General features: G+C 42.3%; 1 protein-coding gene across 3 annotated transcripts in view; it reads left to right on the top strand.

The window, feature by feature from the left end:
- LOC101981607 (lymphocyte antigen 75) overlaps nucleotides 1-19876 on the top strand; it is a 128904-nt gene that overhangs the window by 33092 nt on the left and 75936 nt on the right. For all 3 annotated transcript variants that reach the window (XM_013346085.2, XM_013346084.2, XM_005346447.2), the window contains exons 13-21: nucleotides 1427-1569; nucleotides 8078-8159; nucleotides 10804-10872; nucleotides 14154-14272; nucleotides 15719-15750; nucleotides 16439-16614; nucleotides 18053-18120; nucleotides 18373-18452; nucleotides 19254-19393. In XM_013346085.2, coding sequence (XP_013201539.1) covers nucleotides 1427-1569; nucleotides 8078-8159; nucleotides 10804-10872; nucleotides 14154-14272; nucleotides 15719-15750; nucleotides 16439-16614; nucleotides 18053-18120; nucleotides 18373-18452; nucleotides 19254-19393 — 909 coding nt within the window. The remainder of the gene's footprint in view (nucleotides 1-1426; nucleotides 1570-8077; nucleotides 8160-10803; nucleotides 10873-14153; nucleotides 14273-15718; nucleotides 15751-16438; nucleotides 16615-18052; nucleotides 18121-18372; nucleotides 18453-19253; nucleotides 19394-19876) is intronic.

The following is a 19876-nucleotide window of genomic DNA, read 5'->3' as shown; positions in this document are numbered from 1 at the left end:
AAAGAAAGAAAGAAAGAAAGAAAGAAAGAAGGAAGGAAGGAAGGAAGGAAGGAAGGAAGGAAGGAAGGAAAGAAGGAAGGAAGGAAGGAAGGAAGGAAGGAAAAGAAAAGAAAATGTTTAATTGGGGTGACTTGCTTACAGTTTCGGAGGTCCAGTCCATAATGGTAGGGAGCATGGTGGCATGCAGGCAGACATGGTACTGGAGGAGTGGCTGAGAGTCCTATGTCTTGAAGGCAACAGGAAATGTGCTAAGATACTGTGTGGTATCCTGAGCATAGGAAACCTCAAAGCCCATCCCCACAGTGAGATACTTCCTCCAACAAGGTCACACCCGCTCCAACAAAGCCACAACTCCTAATACTGCCACTCCCTGTGAGATTATGAGGGCCAATTACATTCAAACCACCACAGCCTGTAACATTCATCTAGTTCCATAAAACAAACCTTCCAATGCCACTCCCAAAATGCATGGTGATTACATTTAGTTTCACGTTCATAGACCTTTTGCTCTATGGTTTGACTGATTGGCTGTGAATTCTTCTAGCTGTTAGCTGGGCTGGGCTGTAGACTATGACCTGGTGTCTTCACTCTAGGGCTCAGGCTAAGGGATGTAGGCTATCAGACTTTTTTTTTTCTCATAGTAAATTTCTGGAGCCCAAGAAGGGAATCCCAACCAGGTTGGTGCATTTCCGTTTTCTGCTCACTTCACTGACACTAACCTCAGCATAGTACAGGGCCAAGCCCCTTGTAAAGGTGGAGAGAAGCATGTTCCTCCCTCCTGGAGTCATGGCTAGTGTATGTTCAGGGGACTGAAGAATCCATGCCAGCCATCAGACAACTGTGGCTCCATCTTCTCTGCCTGCTCCCACCGCTTCTTTCTCTTCTTTGAAATAGCTAGGGCTCTTTTGGCATAGAGTTAATCATCACAAATCAAAGAAACAGTCAAAAGTGCCAGGTTTTGATTTGGCTCCATCTGTCGATGTTCACACACCCGTATAGATAGTTTTTTGATTGTTCTTAATCAGAAAAAGAGTCCTGTTCTTCTGCAAGCTTCCGTGTTTGGTGCTCAGAATTACACTGTTGGCACATTTCTTGGCAGAATATGTCTTCCAGAGGGTTCCTATGTACCCTGTTCAGCCTTGACCTTTGGTGCACTTTCTCTTCAAGGTCCTGGGAATGTACCTGTTGGAGCAATTCCCTGGCCTGGCTGGGGAAGGCCACTCACCTGGTGACAGTGGCCATCCCTATGTGGGTCTTCAGTTAGTTAGTTCTAGGTAGGGGTTGCCCTGTTTGCTGTAAGTGCATTTAGTTATGCTTCCATTGCACCTGAAAGAATTCATGTCAGGAACCCACACCTTTGACTGAAACGGAACAAAGATGTAAATATTTTATGATTATTCCAGAATAACATTCTTTTTTCATTAAGGTATTCCATATAGAAAGGATTATAAGAAAGAGGACCTGGGAAGAAGCTGAAAGGTTCTGTCAAGCGCTTGGAGCGCACCTACCCAGCTTCAGTCATCTGGATGAAGTGAAGGACTTTGTTCGTTTGTTACAGGACCAGTTCAGGTAATATTTCTAGAATGAGTATTTTTCGACCTAAGCCTTTTGTCTGCTAGGTATTCAGGTTGTTGTGAGTTAGCATCTAGAAAGCCGCCCAAGCTTCACACTCCAGCCTCGTCAAGCACCCTTACTGCAAAATACCGTGAGACCCAAAGTGGACCAAGTCCCCACCCCTTTGTGTAGCACCTACCAACTGCTGGGTTAAGAAAAGGGTGGCAAAAAATATAGGGTAAAGATAAGGATGTAGCATGAATTCTGTTTGGTATTAATAATAAAAGCTGAAGGCTCAAAACAGCCAAGCAGCCTGCCAATAAAGAGTTCTTACTTTTGCCAATGCTTAGACCAAAGGGGCGATCCTGTGCTCAGACTGCATCTCTAGACTGAATCCTCAGAATGACGGCCTCAGACTGCACTGAGCTCCTGTCTCCTCCTGCTTTATATTCTTCTCTCTGCCCAGCCATATCACTCCTGTCTCCACCTCCCTAGTGCTGGGGTTAAAGGTGTGGGATCCCAAGTTCTGGGATCACCTTTGTGTGAGCTCTGTTCCTCTTTTAGACTGGATCAGTTTTGTGTAACCTAAGGTGGCCCTGAACTCACAGAGATCCATCTGCCTCTGTCTCCAGAGTGTTGGTATTAAAGGTGTGCGCCACCTTTTTCTTTTCTGAAAAGAAAATTTGGGGTTAATCGTCAAGTCCTGGAAGAGGCAGCTGTATCATTTGTTGTCCAGTTTCCGTGTAACGGGAAAGTGCAGGGCTTATCTGAAGTCCCAGCAAGAGTGGTCTGTGAGGCTGGACCATCTCAGCTAGCCACCTTGAAATTGTTCTGAGAAGTTTGTATTCCAAAGCCGACCTTTAAGTGGTGTTTTTCAGCTTAGCGGTGTTATCATAGCCCTGGAGAAATCGTCATTGTGGGAATCCCATCATCTTTTTGGAGACTTCAGAGATCACATTAGGTCAGATCTATTCCTTTTCTTGGTAATATTTTTTCCAGGTTGTTCTCCCTTCTTCTTTGGATGCTTATTGTTCCAAAGGACTTAAATTCCTCAAGATAGTAAGGAACCAGACGGGGAGGAAGTAATTCTGGTGCAATCAGGGCAAATGTCACGAGAGGCTGAATCTTAGAAGGCAGACAGTATTTTGAAGGGTAAGATAGGAAGAGAAGCCAGAGAACCCAAAATATAAGCAGGGCTATGAGAAGGAAACAGACAGCTGAGTACGAAAGAGCCATGCACAGAAAGTAGGAGTGTGTGGAAATGGAATAGACTTGCTAATCAGCGAAGAAGTCTGATCTTAAGGAAAAGAAATTAAGCAAAGTTAGTCTCCAAATAAGTTAAATTGCAAAGAGGCTAGTTGTTATAAACCACCTGTTCCCGTGAACACACTTGTGCACAATCACACAGACAGGTCCAGAGCATGCTCACCTAGCATCTCTGAGGCTCCAAGTTCAGTCCCCAGGAATGCACAAGTAAATTATTAGGAATATGAAGAGCAAGTCTGTAGGTCTCAGGCAACTAGTGAGAAAACTGCAACTACCCCTGTGGAAAACCCCATGGAAGAAGAACAGGAAGGAAGGGAACTGGGAAGGTATCAAAGTGGCTACAGTCATTGTGGTTGTAGTGTTAGTGTGGAAGGCTCTTCTGATGTTCCTGATGTCCGTCAGGACAATATAGAAAAATATAGGTCATAAAATATGACACTTTCCATACAATCACAGGGATTAGGACCTTCAATGCCACAAAATTACTTTTTCTTTACTTTTCTGAAGACAACAGGTGTTTGGTTAATCAAGGTGTTCTAGGAGAAATGAGTTTAAACACACACACATAAATACATCCTAGTAAATACTTTCTTTACGGCTCTGAATCCAACTAAAGCCCTTTCCCCAAAATAAAAGTTTACTAGAAACTGAGGACAATCTAACTAGCCTTGTTCTTTAGGACATCATTAAATATAAAAGCTATGTGAAGACCGCCATCTAAAGTGTATTAAGTGGGAGATGCTTGCAACGTGTTTAGCTCCCACCTAACTTCACTTTTGAAGAGAATGATTTGAACAATGTAGCTTGCATCCTTTGAAAAAAAAACATGCCACGGACATACCTTGGCTCCTACGTGAATTTTAAAAAATGAAGAACACATAGAATAAGTAGTTTATTATAAAAGGAACCAAAGCAAGAAATAGTATAACCCCACGTCCTGACCGTTAATGTATGTCATTCTGAGACCAGAACAAAACGATCCTGAATCTTAAAGGAGAGGAACATACTAATGGAGCATTTCAGGGGCTGTGGCGCTGACCCCGCAGGTGAAAGCACTTGCCACGCATGCCCGATGATTTGCATTCCAGCCCAGAAGCCCTTTAAAAAGCCAGATGCCATGCACACATCGCAGTTCTCCCGTGGAAAGATGGGAGGTGGAAACTGAGAAATGGCAGGGAGCTTGTAGCCCACCTAGTCCAGATATGCAATGTCCCAGAAACAAGAAAGACTCTGCCTCAACAGGCTCAAAAGAAGGGCTGCGTCTTGAGCGTGGTCCTCTGATGTACACACAGGCTTGTTTGTTTGTTTGTTTTTGTTTAAATCTTAAAAGGAATACTTTGTTAAATATCCCGTTTTAAACACTCTTTCTGAATAAAACCTGGAATGTAGAAACATAAACTAATTGTGAAAATATGAAGGCATAATAAGTTATTTTATCTGGAAACTACATTTTAGAAGCACAGATCTTATAAATATTAAAACTTAACATTCAGTAGAGCTTAAAAGTATGTGCCCATAAATCAGATGTAAAAAGGGAGGGAATCTGTGCAATATTCATGTGGAGAATTATAAAGAAATGAAATAACCAAAGATTAATCTAGCATAAAATAAGTTGGCAATGGCCCAATTTGTACATTATCAATTTTGATTAAGTCCAAGTCTACAAATTTGTTCAATAATGAAATCCAATTCTATTTTGCTGAAACATAGATGAAACAAATCTGGCCATTAGCGCTTGTCTAGCCTTGAGATTATGGTGCTTCCTTCGTGGGTGGAAAGAAGCACAAAATGCTTTAAAGTGGTGCATTTCGGTGATAGCCCTCTTTAAGGGTAAGAGAAGCGGTGGGGCTTTGTGCACAGGGCACTGAGTAGTGGGCACGGATACCGGCGTAACTCGGTTTGCCATGTTCCTGGCTTATTATGTTTTACTCCTTTTGGCTTGCCTGTGCTGTCTATGTGGTTGTCCCAAGTTAACACAAATAGAAGGAATTAACGACCACAAGCTTGAGATCTTGTGATTACAATAGGCACTAAAACCGCATCTAGAAAATCCCTAATTTATTTCTGGCTTAACATATAAATATATCATATATCATATATTTATTAACATATAAGTATGTTTATTTTAACATGTAAATATATCATATATTTGATGTGTTTAATTAATATATAAATACTTATTAAACACACACATGCATACTATCTAGTGAAGCGTTCTTGGAAAATATTTACAAAACAAGCTCACGGTTCTATACAAGGAGTTATTATCTCTGACTAGAACAAGAAATGTCCTAGCCCTGTAAGGGAGAAGCGGCCATTAAGAGCATCTGTGGGCGGAGTGGGTTCCTCGAGGAGGCAAAGGTGGCTACTTCTATTGATTAGTTTCCTCTTTAGCACTATTGAATACCTTCCTTAAAAACTGATAGGAGTTCACGTGTGAAACCTGGAAAGTACTTTAAAAAGTAAAGGAGAAAATGAAAACCGTTTCCGATATTACTTAGAGGCACCATTTTGTGAAAATATTTTCCATTTTCTTCCATTCCTGTACACATTTTCACAAAATTGTCTGAAGCATATACCACTTAAAAAATTTTTCTGTCTGCAAAAGTAATGCATATTGAAGTTGGAAAAGATGAACGTGTAGGGAGAAAAACATCATAAACCCTTCATCCCCGGGAACTGAATTGTATTTGTACACACGTGCCAGCAGGCCAGCCAGAGGCTACCTCCGCAGACTGCTACCTGATTAATAGACACACCATTATAAAGCGATTGTTTGCCTGGTCTCTGCTTAGAAAGAGAGCGTACTTTAAAACCAAGATTGCCACAATAGTTTAAAGGAAAGGAAGGAAGCAGAATCATTTATGAAGTTCACCCCCGAATGTGCTGCTTTTGTTCCTGGAATTGACCTTCTCAGCAAGAAGCCTACTGTCCGCTGCAAATCCGCGTCACGTGCTCGGCGTTAAGACTGATGACCGCTCTATTTCTCACAGCCGAGGTTCTATATCTCTGTTTGTGTTTCAATAAAAAGGGATCATGATACAGCAACTCATTAAAGCTCTTAGATCATTGCAACTCTTAATGGTATCCCAACGGGAAGCCATTGTGGAGCAGGAACAGTCCTGGGATTAGAGAAGAAAACCTAGACAGCCAGGGCTGCTGTGTCCATCCCCCTCCTGTGAAGAGGCCTGAATGGCTTTCGATATAAATCTCGGCTTTGCGGACTGAGAGCCCTCATTAAATAGTATTTATCTGGGGCTGTGCCTGAGGTACTGTTTTCCTTGGAAACCAAGTGCAGCAGGAAATTGCGTTGACAATGGGAATTTTAACACACGTACACTGACTAACCTTTCGCGCGGTGTCTCCTAAATAGCCTAATGCCGTGTGCTTAGGGGGCGGAGTAGAAACGGTTTAGGAAGGAAATGGGAAGGTTGCATTTTGATCTGACTCCCCAGTTATGGTCAGGAACGTTTGTGGTTTTTCTTTTTTCTCCAGCATCCTTGAATTCTGCACTAGGGGTGTGCAGCGGACGATGTGGTTTCGGCCTGTTCTTTCCTTCGTCTGGCAGCAGCTAAGGAAGGTCAAGTTCAGAACAGGCTGTGATGTAGAGATTATTTTCTCCTCTATCCTTCCATCTCACACACACACACACACACACACAGAGAGAAAGAGAGAGAGAGAGAGAGAGAGAGAGAGAGAGAGAGAGAGAGAGAGAGAGAGAGAGAACCTGCTCTTCTCTGTATTTATGACACTAGGGAATCCCTTGTAATGATACTGAACACTAAATTAAGGGTCAAAATGGAGTTCATTCTCTGAAAGGAATGACGCTTAGAAATATTTTGGACAACTGAGCAAACCTTTCTTTAAGAAACCACCCTCTGCACTTGAGCACAGGACTCAGGGATGAACTTAAAGCAGAGAAGTTTGTCAGTGGAAGGATGGGGAGCTGCTGCTGCTGGCTAAGAGGAGACTGATGAGAGCCCCCTAGGGAGCTAAGAAGGATTGGGCAGACCTCTGCAGAGGCTGGGGTATTGGGTAGCTGCCTGAATCTCGGCAACAGGTGATCATCAAGTGAATAACAGACTGTTACTAATTAATAATTAAGATAAACATTCTAAAACGCATGTTAGGGGAAAAATTTCCCACGCCCAAGCATGTAATAAACAAAGACTTGGAAGAAACAGTTACATCATCATATGAGTTTGAGGAAGGAAACTTAGCCCACCCTGTCTTAGCTACCTGTGTGCAGAAACTGTCTAGACCTCGTGGTTCAGGGAAGTGTGATACAGCGCGGAGCCTGTGAGACAGCTGTGGGCCTAATAGACAGCTGAAAATGCAAATTCCTTATAGGCGCTGAATTTAAACTGGAATTAATTATCTCTGCTGGATTTAGCTGGTCTACAAATTAGTGGCTGTTCTCTACAAATATAACAACAGAACAGTGAAAATATAAGTGGAGAAGTCTCATCGTCTCTAAATTAAACAAGTTGAAGTTGAACAGATGAGAAAACACTGACAGATTAAACTTTGAGAATGTTGAGAAAAGGAGAGCATGTGTTTGTTTTTGCTGTTGTTTTGTTTTGTTTTGTTTTTTCCTATGACAGGGTCTTGCTGTGGAGCTCAGGCTGAACTAAAACAGGCTAAATAACTCAAGCTGGCTTCACAGCCTCCTTCCTTCTGTTTCTGCATCTAAGCACTAGATTTATACATGTGTGTTGTTGTGACCAGCGGCAATTATTTTATTAAAAAAGTAAGAGGGTGGTGTAAAGTAAGGTTTGTACTTTAGGTCACTAAAACATTGTATATAGATATTCAGGCTGCTGAATGGTGGGGCGCACGTCTTTAATCCCAGCACTCAGGAGGCAGAGGCAGGCAGATCTCTCTGAGTTCAAGGTCAGCCTGGTCTACAAAGTTCCAGGACAGGCTCCAAAGCTACACAGAGAAACCTTGTCAAAAAAAAAAAAAAAAAAAAAAAAAAAAAAAAAAAGCCCAAAGCAGAGTAGATTTTGCCTTTCATACACAGAAAATAACTTAAACTTTAGTTTTAAGCACAAGGTACCTTTTCTATGGTTGCTCTGGGCTAAGGGCTGGATTTCATTTCTTTCTTTGTGTTCCCTGAGGTCATCTTTTCTGCTGGTGCCAAATCTGAATACACATACGTGTCTCAGTCACTTTAAACACGTGAATGCTAAATATTGTCGTTAGCAAGTATTGTCGTAAACTTCTAACGTGGCCTCTTCCTTTTTTTCTAACGCAGTGGGCAGCGTTGGTTGTGGATTGGCCTGAATAAAAGAAGCCCTGACTTACAGGGGTCCTGGCAGTGGAGTGATCAGACACCAGTAAGTTAAAACTTCCATGTTGGGAGAACAACATGGGAGGAATGTTTGTTTCAAAAGCAAGTAAGTTGGTGGTTTAAAACACCCACATCTAAAATGTGTGTGGAACTGCAGAAGGACCTGACTAGCCAAGGCAGTCTGCAAGAGAAGAGCGACTCAGGGGATATAATTCTACCAACCTCTAATCATTTGATCTCAGAAGGTTACAGGGACCAAAATAGCATGCTAGTATCAGAGAAAAGGAGAGAAAATAATGAACCAAGAGCCAACCTGTTGTGGGAGCTCCTTCCACTCCTTCAGCCAATAGCCGATTTTTTTTTAAAGGGAGAGAGACCACGCCCCAATGGGCTGGTATCTCAACGGCTATTGGCTGAAGGAGCAGAAGGAGCTCCCACAACACCAGCCGATTACTGACAAATTGCCAGGACACGCAAGAGGGAAAGACAGGAAATCTGTGTACCCACACACACACCTATATGCACATCCATGAATAAAAGTGAACTCAAAATACACTGTAGACTTAAATGCAAACTATGCAGCCATTAGGGAAAGGGTAGCAGGAAATCGCATGGCATGATCTGGATAATGATTTCTGAATATGAACTCAAAAGTACAGAGGACAAAACCAAAAATAGACAGATGGGATTCCAACCCAAAGCTCCTGCACAGTCCAGGATACCTGAGACCTTGTCTCAAAACGAGAAATAAAATCACTGGTTTTGTGGTTCTTGGATTTTTATAGAGAGGCATAAAATTATGTGTTTTATAGAGATACATAAAGGCCTGTGATGTGGCATTAAAATAGTAGCACAACTGTCTGGAAAAACAAGGGAGACCAATGAGAAGCATGGGGAGGAGGAAGGGTAGGGTAGGGAATGTGGGTGGAATATTTCGGTAGATATTATATACTGTATGAATGTGTCCCTATGTAACACAGCGCCATGTACAATGAACACACACAAGAAGGAAAACAGGGAGAGGGAGAAATCGAACGGCAGTTACTAGGGACTGGGGCAGACTGAGGCAGGGAAGATGTTTCTCAAAACGTACGAAACTTTAGGTAGATAAGCAATAAGTACAAGAGATCCACCGTTGTGCAGTGTGGGGCCCTAGTGAACAACGCATTCTTCCCACTGCATCTATGGCTGCTGTGACCAGAAATGCAGATAGATGCTCACTGGCTAGATTCCGCTGTTCTCGGTGGGAACTTTAAAATGGCAGAGAGGCGTAAGCACTTCTACCTCGATTAGAAAGACAGGAAAATACATCTACATCGTTAGAGTCATTTACACACACATCTTGAAATAGAGACTTACTGATATGATGCAGGAAAGAAAAAGCAAAGTATTCATCTTCTTTAATTCATTTTTGCTATTTTTGCATGTGTGCCTGCAGATGGCGCAGTGGAGGCTGCTGGGCAACTTTCAGGAATCAGTTCCTTCCTCCCACCATGTGGATGCTGGGAATTGAATTCAGGCCGTCAGCCTTGGCAGCCTTCACCCAAACTGAGGCCTTCCCACTAACTCCACTTATTTTTACTTTTTAAAAACTTGTATATTTAGTTTCTCTATTTTTTTATTTAAAAAAAATTGGAGGTATGCAGACACCATGGTAATCTTTGAAGAGCACAAATCATTTTTCCAGAGTTTTCATTTGTACTTCCTTTGTGTTCCTTTCTATTATCTATTGATAATAGAAAAGTATTTTTAGCCGGGCGGTGGTGGTGCATGCCTTTAATCCCAGCACTTGGGAGGCAGAGGCAGGCGGATCTCTGTGAGTTCGAGACCAGCCTGGTCTACAGAGCTAGTTCCAGGACAGGCTCCAAAGCCACAGAGAAACCCTGTCTCAAAAAAAGAAAAAAAAAGAGTAAAGTATTTTTATCATCCAAAGACATTATGTAAGGAAGAAAGTATCTGTATTAAGCAAAATAGGCGAACCTATTTTGAAAAGGTCCTTAGATAATACTTTTCATATTACTTCCTTCTAAAGAGAGGTACATGATGCTTCTAAGTGTCCATTTCCCAGACAGTCATGGTTTTCATTTTCAGTTCAGAGTGTTACTTGGGTCAGTTCATTCTGTGTTCTTGCTAAACTTAAGTATCCAGGCTTGTGTTTTCAAGTTGGGGGATATCTGAAATCAATTGATCAAGTACACCACTGATCAAATACACAAATACTGAATATGATTGGTCAAAATACTAAAAAGTCACCACTGGGTGTGGTGGCGCACGCCTTTAATCCCAGCACTCCAGAGGCAAAGGCAGGTGGATCTCTGTGAGTTCGAGGCCAGCCTGGTCTTCAGAGAAAGTTTTCAGGACAGCCAAGGACAGAGAAGCCCTGTCCTGAAAAACGAAAACAAAAGAAAACCTAAAAAGTCCTTTTCAGCTGTGGCTTCTGACGCGGAGGTGACCCTAACACTCTGCTGACCGCACTTCTGAGACTGGGAGTTGGTGGGAAACGTAAGACCTTATTGCTGTTCCTGAGTCCTTTCGTGATGTAACATCCAGATCTTCCACAGAGTGAAGCACAAAACTGTTTTCTTTCAGAGGCAAATGGGCGTGCTTGAATTAGGAAAGCTGCCTAAGTTCTATGTAAGTAGCCAAAGCCCCATCAGACTCCCATCCTCAAGGCAGGCTTGTCTCTCCAGGTGTCTACTGTGATCATGCATCAGGAGTTCCAGCAGGATTATGACATCAGAGACTGTGCTGCCATCAAGGTCAGTACCATACTGGAAAATCAGCATGAAAAATAAAACCCAGGAACTGAGGTTGGAGCTCGATGATTGAGTTTCTGCTTACCTGTGTGAGGCCCTGGGCTAGTCCTCAACACCACACACAAATCTGACATCATCTATATAGTCAGGCAGAACATCCATGGGACACCTTTTGTTCATGGAGTGAGACACCGGCGCAGTGAGAAACGTGCCCAGACAGTCTAACTTACACTAATTGAAGAAAATGAAATCCGTAGCTTTATCATCATTATGTAGGATGATGATGCTTCAGAAGAGTGGGCTGAAGGTAGCTGAGGAAAGGTCCAAAGAGGAAGCCATCTCTAAGACCTGTTCAGAAAGAGCTGGGACTGGACCTTGGTCTCAAGGGAGAATAGAGTTTGCGCAGGGGCAGTAGGGCAAGGCTTTCTAGTGGGCAATAGTGCAGGAAATGCAAGTGGATTCTGATGATGGGCAGCAGGAGAACAGGGTATTTTCGGAAGTATTATTTGGTTCTACATCAGAAACAATACTTGGGAGATGGGAGATGGCTCTTTCAGGGGACCTGGGTTTCCTTACGATGGCTCACAACCCTCCTAACTCCAGTTCCGGGGGATCCTCTGCCCTCTTCTGACCTCCACAGGCACCAAGCACTCGGGTGCACAGATACATGCAGGCAGAACACTCTTATGCATATGATTGTACTTTTTTAATTTAAAAAACAACTATTGGGAAATTAGATTGCTGTCAAGTTAAGCTAGTACTCTTGAGTTTTTTGTTTGTTTTGGGCAGGCAGCAGGATGTTTTTAAAATGGAGAAAGGGCAACGTGAACCAAGATTGTGACTGTGAGCCAAGAATGTGAAGAAACTTTATCTTGAGATGTATTTCAAGAATCGGCAGTTAAGACTGGAAAATATCGCAGACACATTAGGAATCTTGTGCAGAATCCATTTGTTTATCCATTTTATGAACGATGAATCTGGAAGGTGCATAAAGGCACCAGAAGCTATCAATGACAGGCTGTGCTCTTCAGAAGAACACAGCAATAGCTAGACAATGAAATAAGCCACGGTACTATTGGGTACCAGTTGGGCTCCAATATGCAAATGAGAAGGTGTATGCCATGAGGTGGTTATTATGAGAATGAAAACAGTAGTGGCGTTCTGGTGGCAGTATTGAATATACAGATTCTTTATGAGCCGGACAATGAGGTAGTCATGTTGTATACAGTATTTCACCTAATATGTACACAACCTATGAAGTAGGTGCTGTTACCATAATTATCAAGTTGAGAAAGAAATTTCAGCATAGATGTGTCAGAAGTAACACTTCAGTCCACATACGAAATATCCAGTTCCAGGATATTTCGTCACTGTACTATTTTGGCACGTCCTAGCGTATCCCCAGGGCTGGACCTGACCAGGGTGCTGAAGGAATGAAGAAAAGAGAGACACTGACATAGAAAAGCCAGCATCAGGAGGACTGGGGTCTCTGCTGGCGAAACCACAGCACCCCGGGAGTTCGCCATATTGATTATATAGAGTTCACCTGCAAGGTGGCGTTACTGCATCAGCTGATCAAAGAGACAGGCTCAGCTCATCTCAGTAGGAGCGCTCTCAGTATGCGAGTGTCCTCAGGCTACAAATTTCCAGGGGAGAAAGCTATGGTACTCATTTCCACACTGTCAGCATCTATATTCTTAACCCCTGGGGAAGGTTTGGGGGTCCTTAACACGACTGTTCCACATCAACAGGACACATTCCTCTGGACTTCACTCGCTCATGGCTTTCTCGGCTTCCTATGTGACGAGCCTTTCCTAGAAACAGGCAGAAGAAGCAGTGTCTTTCACAGGCTGTGATATGTTACGGTTAAATATGATAGAGGTATAAGACATAACCTACAGTAAGTCGCAATCTAGGATCTAGAAGTGAAAAGGGGGAATTGAATGTTTATGAAAGAAAAGGGTCAGAAGCAGTTTTGAGGGAACCATGGAAAGTAAAAGAAAAGCCAGGGGTGAGGAGAGTGTAGCTCCTTCACTCCAAAATCCAAAAGGCTCAGGAAGGTAAGGTGGATGCAAGTGAAAACGGGAAGAACGCAGTCTTCAGTGCAACTCTTTCCAGAGTCAGCATCACGACATCATCCATTTTACAGGATTCACAACTCAGAGCAGGTAAAAAAATAAAACTCAGAGAAGCTGATGTAGTTTTCAGAATGGTCTAGAACACTGATGCAATGAACTGGATTTGAAAGGTACATAGATCTCCACGTATAAAGAGATTTTAAGCCTACCGGAAACAGAATAAATGAATAGAGGGGGTGCCAATACAACCAGCATCAGGAAGAACCTCAGCCAGGGTCGGGTTCTCCATCTAGAGATGCATGCCTCTCCCACCACAGTAGCCATGAATTTGACCCCAAGAGAAAAAGAATCATAAGAGAGACGAAGGTTCTTTGCAGCTCATGCCTCAGCGTTCTTTACAATCCTGAACCATGAGCATAAATGGGTCATGCATCCTAGCAGGGGCACAGCAACACCAAAGCCAGAGCCCGGGTGTCTGGGCCCGGGTGTCTCTGTCACTTTCTGATCTGCTCTGCTATAGTCTGGCTTAGAGACCATCAAAACAAATACCTGTTTCTATTTAGTCTTTCCCAAACTTGAAAAGTGTGAGATGCTCAGTATATAATACACACTAGCATATAATATATACCAGCATATAATATACACCAGCATATAATATATACCAGCATATAATATACACCAGCATGTAATATACACCAGCATATAATATACACCAGCATATAATATACACTAGTATATAATATACACAAGCATATAATATACACTAGTGTATTATATACACAAGCATATAATATACACTAGTATATAATATATTAGCATATAACATATATTAGCATATAATATACACTAGCGTATAATATATATTAGCATAACATCTTCTGCAACACAGTACAATAAATGCATACAAAAAGAAGATTTTATTATAATTTTAAAAAGAAATAAAAAAAGTATAAAGTCTAAAGTTTTGTGTCAACAACAAAAAAAGAGAACAATTAGCCTTTTGAACATAAACACAACTTTATGTTTCCTGTGTCACTTGGAAAATTCTTGCCCAAACTGCTACCGTTTAAACATTCCACGCCTTCATCTGTTAATTTTGTGAGTGACAGGTGCTGGAAATAAAGTAGAGAAGGATTCCCTAGCTTATAGTGTTTGCAAAGAGCTGCAACAGTTTCAGAATATTCTGCCATCCTCTTCCTCCCTTAGGTACTTGACAGTCCTTGGCTAAGAAGCTGGTATTTCTATGACGAGAGAAAATTTGTTTATTTGAAGCCTTTTGCCTGTGATGCGCAGCTTGACTGGGTGTGCCAGATTCCAAAAGGCAAGTGGTCCTTACTGCTCTTCTCCTCTTTCAACCCTGCAAACACTGGACTAGGAGGCAGTCCGGGGAGAATGAAGCAATGATAAAGAAACCAAACTCTAACAGATTCTTGTAAACTTTAGAAGCAATTTTCAGTGAACTCCAAGACGCTAATATTTTATGTAAATTAAAATTCGAGAAACTAGTTAAAATGACAGTAGAGCCTGCAATGACAGAGAGGTGGGGGCGGGGAGATCAGGCAGAGTGGTACACACTTATGGACTCCAGCACTCAGGGGCTGAGACAAGACAGCCAGACTTGCTGTCAGCCTGGGCTACATAGTAACACCCTGTTATAAACAGGAAGCCATGTACAACTTTAACTGTCTGGTAGCACTATTGTGAAAAGTATCCAAAACCTGGAGTGCTGTCCCAAAGAGAAAAACTAAACACACATGTTGTGTAGGCAGCCTCTGAGGAAGGGCTTCTGGTGCTTTGGGGTTTCATAACCACATGAATTTTCAGACCACATCAAATGAGGCTCAACAAATTTACCCCGTAATTTCTAAGGTTAAGCAAATTATATATTTATTGCAATCAGTGTGACTGCAGCTGATATGCAAATGATGTGGTAAAACTCTGGAATCTGGTGAGGGCCATTGTCCTGGTGCCTCTTAGGCCCAATCCTGTGATCTTCCCCACCTTTGTGAGTAGAAGCACTTGTTTACGGGAGTAGAAACTGGAGGCTCGTGGAGTCGGGCCATCTCATCCAGAGCGTTACAAAGATAAGGTGTGCACGGGCATGTGGATACTGACCTGGCTTTAATCCTGTGAAGCATACCATATTTCCTGCTTCCATCCCAGAATCCTGAGTGACTAACTTGGTTTCCTCCATTTTATTTAATCTTCTTAAAAGAGTCTCTAATACACCATTGTATATTTCTCCAATACCATCATCGGAATTTGTAAAAATCCACCCCATGTTTACAGACTAGAGACTCAGGATCCTTTAGAACAGTGCCGGCTTTTGCCGTACCTCCGTTGGTGCATTGTGTGATGGGTACAGAATCATCATTTGCTATTTGTACTTTGTAATTGCTGGTCACGTGTTCTTTGTGACTTCCTTAATACAAAAGACTTTCTAAAAGACAGCCATCAAGTCTTTCTTTCTGTTCTTATAATGGGGATTGACCCCATGGCCTTGTACATGCTAGGCAAGTACTTTACCATTGAACTACATACTCAATGCTAGACTACTAGCAATACTTAATAAGTCTGCCTTTGTAGAAGATAAGCACGAAAGCACGCGTTCATATAAACCCTGAAATATTCCGTTCAGAAATTCCTAACTCAACATTCCAAAATAAAAGCCCCACAAGGCCTCATATCACTTCCATGACTCCATTTACAGGATGCTCGCTGTATAAGCCAGAACTAACCATAAGCCATTGTTCTCTTCCTTATGCAGGTAGCACTCCCCAAATACCAGACTGGTACAATCCAGGTAAGCTGAGCGCCAAAATTTAGCCAGAGCTACTTCCATCTTTTTTGATCATGCGTGTTGTTTGTTGTTAATTGCTAATTTTTTTTTCTCACATGCTCAAGTGAGATACCTGCGGGCAGCAGAGGTGCATGAATGGTATGGGATGAAGGAACAGAGATGGAGTTTCTTTCTCTGAGCACAGGGCAGTCGGTCTAGCAAAAAAAGTCCTTATTTTGTTATGGACAGCACTTCCTCCGGTCAGAGAGCCAGAATCTTAGTGGGTTACGGGGTTAAATTAACTGAGATCATTACATTTTTTTTTAAAAAGGCTCCTTTTGTCTTAGAACTTTGAGGTTTCAGCTGGGAGCCAGCAGCACTTTGGCCTGTTGTGATACAGGATGTCCTGTGTCAGGGAGTCGGTGATGTAAAATAAGCTGTTCATGTTGCTGGACGGTGAAGGAGAAAAGGGAGGTACCAGGGTCACAGTGCTCCCTGTGAAGACACTCTTCAGTATAACCAGACTTCCGACTAGGCCTTGCCTCTTAATGGGTCTTCCACCTACCAAAAGAATCCTGACCTGGTCACCAGCAGGCCTTCGAGGCACACTTATCTAAACAGTAGTAGCTACGACATAGGACCCATTTTGAACACACTTATGCTTAGCCATGTTGTTTGACCATCACAGTTGTAATTCCGTTTTTTCCTTTAGAGCGCGCTGGAATTCACGGGCCCCCCGTTATAATCGAAAGAAGCGAATACTGGTTTGTTGACAACCCCCACTTAAACTACGAAGAAGCTGTCCTGTACTGTGCCAGCAATCACAGCTATCTTGCCACGATATCGTCTTTTGCAGAACTAAAAGCTATCAGAACCAAAATAGCAAATGTAATTGAAACAGATGCTTTTTTTTTTTGAGATTTTCTTTATTTTTATGTTATGTGTTTGCCTCAATATGCCATTTCCACATTCGTGCAGTGCCTGCAGAGGCCAGAAGAGGGCGTCCCCTAGAACTGTAGTCACAGCCGGTGGTGAGCTCCAGTGTGGATACTGGGAATTGAACCTGGATCCTTATAAGAGCAACCAGTGCCATCTTTCTAGCACGTCAAATGCACTTTAATTTCTTATACTTACATTTATTTCACTGAAATATTTCTAAAGTCTATAAAACACAAATCTTAGCCAGGAATGGTAATCTATGTCTATAATCTTAGCACTTAGAAGGCTGGGACAGGAAAATTGTGAATTTGAGAACATACCAGTCTGAACTATATAGGTAGACAGATAAAGAGTTGGGGGAGAGATTGTAAGGGAGGAGGAAAGAATGGAAGAGGATGGGGAGAGAGATTAAATGCTCATTCAAAATACAATTTGCTTTACAACATCCAAAACCATTGTTCCAGGCTAGGAAGACTAAAGAGACTTGCTTAGTGTATTAAAATACACATGATTGATAATAAATATCAGCTTGGTAGATATCAGTAGAGAATGTAAATAATCCTTAGTCTTTATTATTTATTTATTCTCTCATCCTGACCACAGTTTCCCCTCCCTTCTCTCCTCCCAGTCCCCTCCACAGCTCCCTTCTCCCCAGATCCACTCCTCCTCCTTAGAAAAGAGCAGGCTTCCCAGGGATATCAACCAAACATGGCATGTCACGTTTCAGTAAGACGAGGCACCTCCCCTCCTGTTAAGGCTGGATCAGGTAACCCAATAGGAGGAAAAGGGTCCCGAAAGTAGACAAAAGAGTCAGAGACAGTTCCCACTCCTGCTGTTAGCAGTCCCACATGAACACCAAGCTACACAGCCATAACATATAGGCAGAGGACATAGGTTACACTAATACAGGTTTCCTGATTGTCACTTCAGTTCTCCATGAGCCCCTATGAGTCCTGCTTTGTTGACTAATCCTTATTCTTTATAATTTTTAAAAACTTGGTAGCTAATTTCTTGTTTCTACTAGTAGAAAATTAAGTTAAGAAATAAAATTAAATTGCAAAATAGCTTTGGGAGGGAAATTAGTATTTTAAAAAATTTATAATTACCCTAATTAAGATTCTATATGCCCAATTAATACATTGGTCCAAGTATATATGGCTATGCTTATAGCAATCATTTTCTGAATCTCAACAGAACCTATGAATATATAAAACAAGATATATCCAGTTATTTTTGCTGGAAGGTCCTGGTGTATATAATTTTTGAGACCAAACACTGGAGTGTTTGGAGATTTTCATGATTTGTGGTTACAATAAAACAGAATTTTAGATCGAAAGTCCCCCAGAATATCCAGCACGTGTAAGGATGGTGTGTGATTGGTTTTCAGATATCTGGCGAGGAGCAGAAGTGGTGGGTGAAAATGAGCGTGAACCCCATGGACCGTTACTTTCTGAGGTACGTCACACCTTAGATACCAACTCCATGATCACAGAAGAAGCCGTCCTGCGTGCCCCGTGCCAATGGATCGCTGTTCTAAACAGTTTTAAACACTAATCCAGACAGTCGGGAAACCGAGTCCCTTTGCATGTTGGTATCAAAAAGTGGTATAAAAAAATAATGTTCCCATGAAACTGATAACCGCAATGATTTAGGGTAAAGAAGATGGATAGGACATGGGGAGTTGTCACCTCGCTTGCTTTCTTTCAGATCCCGACACTCGTGGCATCGTTTTTCCATACCTTTTGGAGATGAGTGCTTGCGCATCTCAGCCAAGATGTGGTTTCTCGGTAAAGTCTATTCTTGTTGTTGTTGTTGTTTGTTTTTTGTTTGTTTTGTTTTTTTGTTTTTCAAGACAGGGTTTCTCTGTGTAACAGCCCTAACTATCCTGAAACTAGCTCTGTGGACCAAGCTGGCCTCGACCTCACCTGCCTTTGCCTCCTGAGTGCTGGGATTAAAGGCGAGCACCACCACCGCCCCGCCAGTAAGATCTTTTCTGATGCTTCAGCGTTGACCACATAGCATGTGAACTTTAAATCCAGTGGCTGCCTAATCTGTCTCCCTCTTTGATTGAAGGTTCAGTGGTTTCTTCATTTACCACTGACAGTCGCTCGGATTCCAAATAAAAGCTCCTCCCAATGTGGACATTTTCAGTTATTTTTATCCTCAAGTAGTTACTTCAGCCTAAGCTTAGCACGTTCATAATTGATAAGCAGATAGCTGAATTTGCAAGGCTGAGCAGGCAGTGGCTCTGCCCCCTTAGACAGCCCTGCCCACTCCCTTCCTGTCCCATACCATCTTTCTTCGGGGACATGGCTGCTTTACCTGGTAGGTAATTTTTACAGACTATATCACTGTCCTATAACCTCTTGATATGATTATAGTACAGTCAGAAATAAGTAGAAAAGGCCCAGAATATAGTTTAACTATCAGGAATGGTTGCTTTAAAGAGCCTTCAAGGGGCTGAGGGTAGACTTCAGGCCATCCCTAGCACCAGAAACTGTATGATAAAATGAAGCCCATCTTTCTTATTATTAAAATGCACTGAACAAAAGAGTCTCATCATCGCAATTCCGGCTCTCCTTTTCCAGACTTAAGTAAACTATCAGACTGTAATGACAAGCTGCCGTTCGTCTGTGAAAAGCACAATGTGTCTTCATTAGAGAAATACAGTCCAGAACCTGCGGCTAAAGTCCGGTGTACTGGGGAATGGATTCCGTTTCAGAATAAGGTAAAAGGAAATTGCTGCACTGTGTAAGCCATGATTGCTTTCATTCTGTTTCTACGGCCTGTGGTAGAAGGGTAGCCCAGCCAGACGCCTCTCTGAGAGGGGCCTCCAACATGCCTGGTACCAGAATCACAGAAGATATCGATCTCCTCTCCCAAGTTAGGGGTGCCTATAGGTCTTTGTATTCTATCGTTCCCAACACCAAAGTTGCTGAAGTTGCTCTGACAATGGCTCAAGTTCACTTAATGGTCACAGCTAACCCCACTCCCTGAGGAAACTGACTTCATTTAAGGCTGCTCTTTCCTTTTCTCCCTGAAGGAGAAAATCCAAGTAGCGTCGTCAGTCACCTTAGGTTATAGGGCACAGGTGTGTTACAAAGTGCTTATCTTTGATTTCACCCATGTGAGAATTTAGTGATGAGCTAGGTTTGGGGAACGGTGAGTTCTCTGCCCGCCTCTTTGGGGCGTACATGCTACACTGCTGTCT

This window comes from Microtus ochrogaster, chromosome 4 (assembly GCF_000317375.1).
Source record: "Microtus ochrogaster isolate Prairie Vole_2 chromosome 4, MicOch1.0, whole genome shotgun sequence".
NCBI classification, from domain to species: domain Eukaryota; kingdom Metazoa; phylum Chordata; class Mammalia; order Rodentia; family Cricetidae; genus Microtus; species Microtus ochrogaster.
The sequence above is the reverse complement of the archived record's forward strand: the minus strand, read 5'-3'. Positions and strand labels throughout refer to the sequence as shown.